Source organism: Otolemur garnettii, unplaced genomic scaffold (assembly GCF_000181295.1).
Source record: "Otolemur garnettii isolate 467f Iridium unplaced genomic scaffold, OtoGar3 scaffold00005, whole genome shotgun sequence".
NCBI lineage: Eukaryota > Metazoa > Chordata > Mammalia > Primates > Galagidae > Otolemur > Otolemur garnettii.
The window spans coordinates 5447911-5456882 of NW_003852400.1; the positions used below are offsets into that span (position 1 = coordinate 5447911).

At 48.1% G+C, this 8972-nt stretch overlaps 1 protein-coding gene across 1 annotated transcript in view; it reads right to left on the reverse strand.

Annotated features, from left to right (window-relative positions):
* The window catches only part of ARMC10 (armadillo repeat containing 10), a 38299-nt gene that overhangs the window by 14966 nt on the left and 14361 nt on the right, over positions 1-8972 (reverse strand). Inside the window, exon 2 of the mRNA XM_003782614.3 lies at positions 8643-8791. Within this exon, the coding sequence (XP_003782662.1) occupies positions 8643-8791 (149 nt within the window). The remainder of the gene's footprint in view (positions 1-8642; positions 8792-8972) is intronic.

An 8972-nucleotide genomic window follows, 5' to 3' on the forward strand; every position in this document is an offset into this window, starting at 1 on the left:
GGGGTTGTTAGGATGACTGTATACGGTCCCTTCCACCGAGGCTCCAATGACTCTCGCAGTTGGTGCTTGACGTACACGGCGTCTCCAGGCTGATAGGCATGTGGCTCGGGCTCTGGTCCAGACGAGTACAGGTTAATAAGCCTCTGCCAGTCCTGGGTCCAGAATTTCTGGGAACAATCTAGAGTTAGTGCTAGGTGTTTACGGTCCTCGTCTGGCGTTTGAGGATCTGTAATTCCTACACTTGGGAGCTTTGGGGTAATGGGGCGTTTTCTACCATATAAGATTTTAAAAGGTGTTTTTTCTATCATATATGGTGTGTTTCGGGCCCAATAAAGGGCGAAGGGGAGGAGAGACACCCAGTCCCCGCCAGACTCCAGTACAAGTTTAGTCAAAGTTATCCTTAAGGGTTCTGTTCATTCTCTCTACTTGCCCTGAACTTTGGGGCCTGTAGGCACAATGCAATTTCCAATTAGTTCTTAAGGCTTTACTTAAGCTTTGGACCACTTGGGAAGTAAAAGCTGGCCCATTATCCGACCCTATTTGGGTAGGGAGTCCATACCTTGGCATGAGTTCTTCTAATATTTTTTTAACTACAGTGGGGGCTGTCTCATTTTTGGTGGGGAAGGCCTTTACTCACCCTGAAAACGTGTCCACGAAAATTAAGAGATATTTATAGCCATACTTCCCTGGTTTTATTTCGGTAAAGTCTACTTCCCGGTATGTACCTGGCATGTCACCCCTCTGCCAAGTACCTGGGTTTGTTGGGTTGGCAGTGCAGTTGGTTAGAGCACGGGCTTTACAGGCTGCTACTAGGGCGTCGATCTTAGCATTCTGATTCTGGATTTTAATCTTGGAATGTCTTAAGAGGTCCTTCATTTTCCTAGCTCCTAAATGGGTTGATGAATGAATCTTATACAAGATTTCTTCTCCAAGTTTGGTGGGAAGAAGAGCTTTTTGATCTGCTGTAATGTACCAACCTCGGTACCTCTCTGGACTATGTACTTGGGGAATGCAGTGCACCCAATGTAGGTCTTCTGGGGTGTATTTTGGGTTATCAGGTAAACTTGGGGGCCCTGGGTCAGGTAGGGTGATTGGTAGGGTGGGTGATGCAGAAGCAGCCACAGTCTTGGCAGTCCGGTCTGACAGTTGATTCCCTCTTGCCACTGGATTGTCGGCCCGTTGATGCCCGGGGCAATGGATAATGGCTAGTTTAGAAGGGAGCCAGAGGGCCTTCAGGAGAGCTTGTATTTCTTCCTTATTTTTAATAGTCTTTCCCTCTGCTGTGAGAAGGCCCTGTTTTTGGTAAATGGCCCCATGTATATGCGCAGTAGCAAATGCATACCTGCTATCGGTATACACGTTCAGTCTTCGGCCCTCCCCTAATTCCAGGGCTCTGGTGAGGGCTATTAGTTCAGCCCTTTGAGCTGAGGTTCCTGAGGGGCAGGGGTGCTGCCCATATGATTTTAGTCTCTGACACCACTGCTGCCCCAGCATACCTGCAACCTTCTTTTACAAAGCTGCTCCCCGTCCGCGAACCAAGTGTCCTCAGCATCTGGGAGGGGTTGGTCCGCCAAGTCCTGGCGCATGCTAAAGCTTTGGGATAGAATATCAGCATACTCATGTAGGGGGGCCTCTAAGTCTGGATCTGGTAGTAGGGTTGCCAGGTTGAGGGATGCTTTGGGCAGGAAGTGGATATGTGGGGGATTAAGCAGTAAACTCTGATAATGGGTTAAACGGGCATTGCTCAGCCACCTGTTGGGGGGCTGTTTTAGGACCCCCTCCACTGCATGTGGAGTCGTAATGATTAACTTCTGCCCCAGAGTAAGTTTGTTAGCATCCTTGACCAGCAGGGCTGTGATGTTACGCAAGCAGGGCGGCCATCCTGCCGCTACTGGGTCTAGTTTCTTTGAGAGGTAGGCTACTGGCTGGGTCCAAGGTCCCAGCGTTTGTGCCAGTAGTCCCTTTGCAATGCCCCCTCGTTCATCTATGTACAGATGAAACGGCTTTTTAATGTCCGGGAAGCCTAGGGCTGGTGCTGAAAGAAGGGCCTTTTAAATTTTCTGAAAGGCCTCCTCCCTGTCTGGGGTCCACTGGAAGTTAGATGACTCTTTGGTGGCCTCATAGAGGGGCCTAGCCATTTCTGCAAACCCTGGGATCCATAGTCGGCAGAACCCAGCTGAGCCCAGAAACTCTCGCACTCCTCTCGTGGAAGTGGGGGTAGGGATTTTTAAAACCGTCTCCTTACGGGCTTTAGTGAGCCACCGTTGGCCTCCCTTTAGGATGTACCCTAGGTAACTTACAGTTTGTTGACAGATTTGAGCCTTTTTAGCTGATGCACGATATCCTTGGCTTCCCAGAGTGGTTAGCAAGTCTCTAGTGGCCAGGAGGCACTCTATCTTTGTGTTGGCTGCAACCAACAAGTTGTCCACGTACTGGAGGAGGGTAACCTGGGGGTGGAGCTGTCTGTACTCACTGAGATCCTCGTGTAGGGCCTCGTCGAATATGGTGGGTGAGTTCTTGAATCCTTGTGGCAGATGGGTCCACGTCAGCTGGCCGTGGACCCCTTGGTCCGGGTCACTCCACTCAAAGGCGAACAGAGGCTGGCTCTGGGGAGCTATGGGGAGACTGAAGAAGGCATCTTTTAAATCTAATACGGTGTAACTCTTTGTTTGGCGTTAGGGTGCTGAGCAGGGTATAAGGATTGGGGACTATGGGTTGAATATCCATAACTCTTTTGTTTACTTCCCTCAGGTCCTGTACTGGCCGATAATCATCGGTCAGTGGTTTCTTTACAGGTAGCAAGGGTGTATTCCAGGCTGACTGGCATGGCACTAAAACTTGATCTAACAGCAGCAGGCGGATGTGGGGTGTGATGCCAACTCGGGCTTCTTGGGACATGGGGTATTGACGTACCCGCACCGGCGAGGCTGTGGGTTTTAGTTCTACAACCAGGGGGGGCGATGAGAAGCGTTCCCCATCCCTCCGGTTTCTGCCCACGCAGCTGGGAATTCTCGTAGCCACCATTCTTCGTTTGAACCCCCATCCCCTTCATGGAGGGGGTTATACAGTCTATACTCATCTTGGAGGGCCATTGTGAAGACTTGTATTGGCTGTCCTTTGAGGTTGGTTACTTCCATATCCCCATCTTTAAATGTAATATGGGTTCCTACTTTGCTAAGTAAATCCTGCCCCAAGAGGGGGTAGGGGCATTCAGGAATAACTATAAAGGCGTGGGATACCTGGCCCATGCCTAAGTCCACTGTTCTTCGGGTAGTCCATGAATATTGTTTTATTCCAGTAGCTCCTTGGACCCAGGACTTTTTACTCTTTATTGGGCCATTATCTCGAGTTAAGACTGAATGCTATGCTCCTGTGTCCACTAAAAAGGTTATGGGAGTCCCCTCCACTTTGAGAGTTACCCAGGGCTCATGGAGGGGAGACGAGCCCTGACAGCTTTAAAACTGGGCCTGGTAGTTCTTCTGGATTTTTCAGGGGGCAGTCTTTCTTCCAATGTCCATGTTTTTTACAATATGCACACTGGTCTCTTTTTAGGGGAATATGTTCTTGATCCCCTCTCTCTCTGCCTGTGGCCAACTGGCCAAGGTTTCTTTTTCTTTCTTCAGGGCACTGAGCCGTGGTGGCCAGTAAGATCTTGGCTAATTCTTGGGTTTGTCGCCAGGCACACCTTTCTTTTTTCTCCTCTGGGGTTTCCCTATTATTATAGACTTTCTCAGCTACTTCTAATGAGTCTTTAAATGACTTTTCTCCTAGCCTATCTAACTTTTGAAGTTTCTGTCTAATATCCGGTGTAGATTGGTTAACAAAAAACATAACGACCGCTGCCCGATTTTCCTCAGCTTCTGGGTCTATAGGGGTATAGGTACGGAATGCCTCCATAATCCGCTCCAAGAATGCTGATGGGGATTCAGTCTGCTCTTGCTGTACATTTCCTACTTTACTAATATTGGTTGGCTTCCTCGCAGCCTTCAGGAGCCCTCCCATTAGAGTCTGGCGGTACACCTGGAGCCTCTCCTTACCTTCAGGGGTGTTGAAGTCCCATTCGGGGTGTGTTAGGGGGAAGGCAGCATCAATTAAAGCCTGGTTGGTAGTTGGTAACCCATCCGGGCCGAGTGCAGACCACTGAGCTTCACTGAGAATGTGGTTCCGGGCTCGGCGCCTATAGCTCAACCGGCTAAGGCGCCAGCCACGTACACCTAAGGTGGCAGGTTTGAATCCCCAGCCCAGACCCACCAAACAACAATGACGGCTGCAACCAAAAAATAGCTGGGCTTGTGGTGGGCGCCTGTAGTCCCAGCTACTTGGGAGGTGGAGGCAGGAGACTTGCTTGAGCCCAGGAGTTGGAGGTTGCTGTGAGCTGTAATGCCACAGCACTCTACCCAGGGGGACAGCTTGAGGCTCTGTCTCAAAAAAAAAAAAAAAAAAAAAGAATGCGGTTCCATTCCTCGGTGGTGAATAGAATCTGTAATAATTGTTGACAATCTTCCCACGTAGGCTGGTGGGTTAGGAGGATGGATTCTAATAGGTCAATGAGGGCTGAGGGCTTTTCAGAAAATTTGGGAGTCTGTATTTTCCAGTTATATAAATCACTGGTGGCAAAGAGACAATAGTACATTGGAGATCTGCCCTGGTCATCAGGTGGGAGGCCCAAGGCCCTCAGCGGAAGGACCGTGGAGTCGGGGGATGGGCGGCCCCTGCTCCTGGTGTGGGGCGGGCTCGCCTCACCTGAGGAATGATCTCCCCCTGTAGCAGCCTCGGCTGCAGGTGCTGGCTGGGGTCGGGGGGCTGCAAGTCTTGCGGGAAGTTGGTAAGGGAGAGGGCACAACTCCTCAGGGGACTGTCCTTGGAGGACAGTCAGAGCCGTGGGTCTAGCTCTATGTTTCTGTCACTCGTGTAAGGAGAGAATTCGAGTGGTGCCCTTTTCAGGAGGTGGGAGTATGGGCTTCAGCCAAGCTGGGGGGGTCTTCCACTAAATCTTGCCAGGCAGTAATATAAGGAATCTGGTCTGGATGCCCAATGCCAGGTCTATAGACAATATCCTTAACCTGGTAAATGATGGGGAGGTGGAAGGTTCCCTCAGGCCACCCTATATGGAAAGTGGGCCACTCGTTTTTACAGAAGGTAACAAGGTGGCCTCGGAAACGGAAAACTCGTATTCCTTTGCCTTCTCTCTATAGTCTTGAAAATGCTGCAGAATTAGGGACAAGGGGACTGCGTTAATCTGGCCCATGATTAGAGGGACTCACAGAGGAAAAAGTAAGAGGAGAACCAAGATGGTGTATACCACAATCCTGATAGCAAGGGCAACAAACTTACTGGAACCAGTTGCGGGAGGAGTAGACGGGGGTATCCTGGATTAGAACGGCCTCTTCCGGGCGGGCCGTGAGTGGAATGTCCACCCCCCACAAGCCCATATTAATCAGAAACTTAGGCTTTTAGAGATGAATAAGGCAATAAGTTAAGAAACTAAATAGGGTAGTCTCACGGAGGCTGAAGTCTCTCAAGGAGCCTTGTAAATAGAGATCTAGGATCCACTCATAAAATTCCTCCAGGCACCAAGACCGAGGGCGAGTTCAGTCATCTAAAAGGACTTTGAGAAAGATTCTGAATCTACACTCTACACAACACTCAAAACCAAAATTAGTGGAAGCAATTCAAACTAGACATCTTCCAATCCCTTAAACAGTCATTCCTTTCGATCCGCCCCCCCCTTTCCGTCGCCGGGCTATGGAAACAGACTATTCAAAGGCCTAGAACTTCTCAGCCAGTCACCTTTTTCGATCCCCCCCTTTCCGTTGGCGGGCTATCGAAAGTCACTGACTGAGGCCAGAATCAGAGATAGGACTGACGTCTCACGCCCTACCTGGGGAACAGCGTTCACGACCGTGTCCAATCTAGCTGCTATCCCCTTCCAGACAGATCCGGATGATCATCAGAACAATAGACACAGAAATACTAGTACAAGATGCCTCATGCACGGCCGGCCGGCACGCACGCACACACACACCAAACTCACTTCCGGAGCGGTGTTGGAACAAGCCCGCGGTGGGGGGTTTGGGAGAACTTCCCGGCCAATGCACCAAATGTTGTGCCCGAAGTTCCCCCAAGACTCCCCAACAAACAGTCTGAGACACACTCCGATGTAAAAGCATGAGGTGAGCTTTATTCAAGCCCGGCCCTGGACTCTCCTGGTGGGCACACCGAGGAAGAGCCCTGAGCCTGGGGTGTGAAAGGTTTTTATAGGGTACAGAAAGCAAGAAAGGTGAGGTTAGGCATGAGTACATTTTTGACTGGTGGTTAGGGGTTCCTGTAGCACAGGTAAGATTGGGCTTGGTGTAGGTGGAGGGGGGGGGATTGTCTAGTGGCTTCATAGTGGGCTGGCTAGGAGGTGCAGTCCGATTGGATAACCGGTTGGCGTGACTGAGGGGAATACCTGAATTTCAAGGAAACTGAAACTTATCGCCTAATAAGGCAGCTGTTGCTTAAGATGGCTTAATCAACGGCTCAACAACTTGTGCAACCAGGGTGGGGGAGGCAGCAGGGAGTGGCCCTGTGGCATTTTGTTGTAAACAACGAAATGGTGCTGGCCTGGCCCTCTCACAATAGTTACAGGAGCTCTAATCCACTTCCATTGCATGGCTATAGGATGCTCGTAGTGATCCAGGCCTCATTATAACAGGCCATGGTCCCTTGACCCAGAGATGGACCTAAGGGGTAGGAACTTGATCCTATCAGAACAGTTCACCTCTTGGATCATGAGCCACAGGGATGAAGACTTGAGAGGCCAAGGGCTTTCCATCCCTTTGAAGAAAATCTCTCTGTGGCCAGAGAGACAGACAAATATGTAAAGAAAAGCAGGCATAAGCAAAGCCAAAAAGTAGAGAAAGATAGCTCTGGCCAGCTGTGGTGGCTCACGCCTGTAATCCTAGCACTCTGGGAGGCCAAGGCGGGGGTAACGCTTGAGTTCAGGAGTTCTAGACCAGCAATAGTGAGACCTCATCTCTACTGAAAACAGAAAAACAAGCTGGGCATTGTGGTGGGCATCTGTAATTCCAGCTACTTGGAAAGGTAAGGCAAGAGATTAGCTTGAGCCCAAGAGTTTGAGGTTGCTGTGAGCTATGACGCCACAGCACTCTATCTAGGGTTACACAGCAAGACTCCTGTCTCAAAAAAAAAAAGAAAAGAAAAGAAAAAAAGGAAGAGAGCGCTGATGATAACTCTTTCTCCAACCTTGAACTAGATTTGGTTATGCCTGAAACCAATGCTATTCTTAGATGTCCAAGTTAGCTGAGCTCAATATTTTCCCTTTGTGGCTTAAAATAATTTAAGTTGGATTCTGTCACTTGTAACTGAAAGAGTGGGTAATGCACAAAGGTTCTCCTTCTCCCTATAAATCTTCACAGCTTCACAATAAACCTTGCCATTCTGGAAAAAATGAGGCTGAAATGAAGTATATATTGAAAATAATTTTGCATTTATGACAATGTTAAAAAAGGGTATTAGGCTTGGAGCCTGTGGCTCAAGTGGCTAAGGCGCCAGCCATATACACCTACGGTGGCGGGTTCGAATCCAGCCAGGGCCTGCCAAACAACAATGAAGGCTGCAACCAAAAAAAATAGCCAGGCTTTGCTGCGGGCACCTGTGGTCCCAGCTACTTGGGAGGCTGAGGGAAGAGACTCGCTTGAGCCCAGGAGCTGGAGGTTGCTGTGAGCTGTGATGCCACTGCACTCTACCTAGGGGGACAGCTTGAGGATCTGTCTCAAAAAAAAAGGGGTATTAGTTAAAAGTATTAAAAAATAATTTAAACTATTTTTCCATGGATGGGGGTAGTAGGGATGGGGAAGGTGGGTGAATAGGGAGGAAACATTCAAATTAAGTTCTTTTGTTTTTCTTCTTTTTTTTTTTTTTTTGAGACAGAATCTCACTCTGTCACTCTAGATAGAGAGCTGGGGCCATCATCATAGCTCACAGCAACCTCAGATTCCTGGGCTCCAGGGATCCTTCTGCTTCAGCTTCCTGAGTGGCTGGGACTATAAGCACCTGCTATACGCTTGGCTACTTTTTCTATTTTTAGTAGAGATGGGGTTTCACTCTTGCTCAGGCTGGTCTTGAACTCTGAAACTCAAGCCATCCACCTGCCTCAGCCCCCCAGAGTACTAGGATTACAGGTGTGAGCCACTGCACCAGCCAGCTCTTTAGTATTGGTGTTAAGTCTCTACTTGAAGACCATTCCATACTCACTGTTGATTGTCAGAGTGTGGTCCAGGGACTACCTGCATCTGAACCTTCCATACAATTTAAAAGCATGTACTTAAATGTTAGATGCTTTTACTGTTTTACTGACGTGCTAAAGTTCAAATAATTAAAAAATTCATGCAATGCTAAATGTTGACTAGATACACTTAATATGTATGTGATGCCAATGACCAACTTCGTGGGGATCTAGAATCCTATTAATCATATTACTATGAGGTTATGCTTTTTAAAAATAAACATTGTAGCTATAAGTAGCCAGATTACATAGATGAGGAATTTAGGCTCTGGGCAGTCAGGTAACTTATCTAGGGTCACAATGACTATTAGTGTGCAATGAAGAACTTGTTTGCTGAGATAAGGGTACTTACTTGGTTAACTGAAAAGGCTGCATTGTTACCCACAGTGACCAAAGCTTTCTCAATAATTACAGGATCTTGAGTTGACTCAAGCAGGTAAAGGAGTTTCCGAAGTTGTTCAGCATTTAGGACATCATCATATGAACCATTGGTTAAGTCTTCTGCATAAGAAGAAAGTTATCTAAAATCAGTATAGTTTTTCTTAGATTTACAAAATAGTATTAAACATGTACTGACAATGTATTAAACACTTTATACTTAGCAACTGTTGGAAGAAGATACTATTAGTATTCTCAATTTACAGTGGGAAACTTAGGCTTTTAGACATCAAGAAATTAGCCA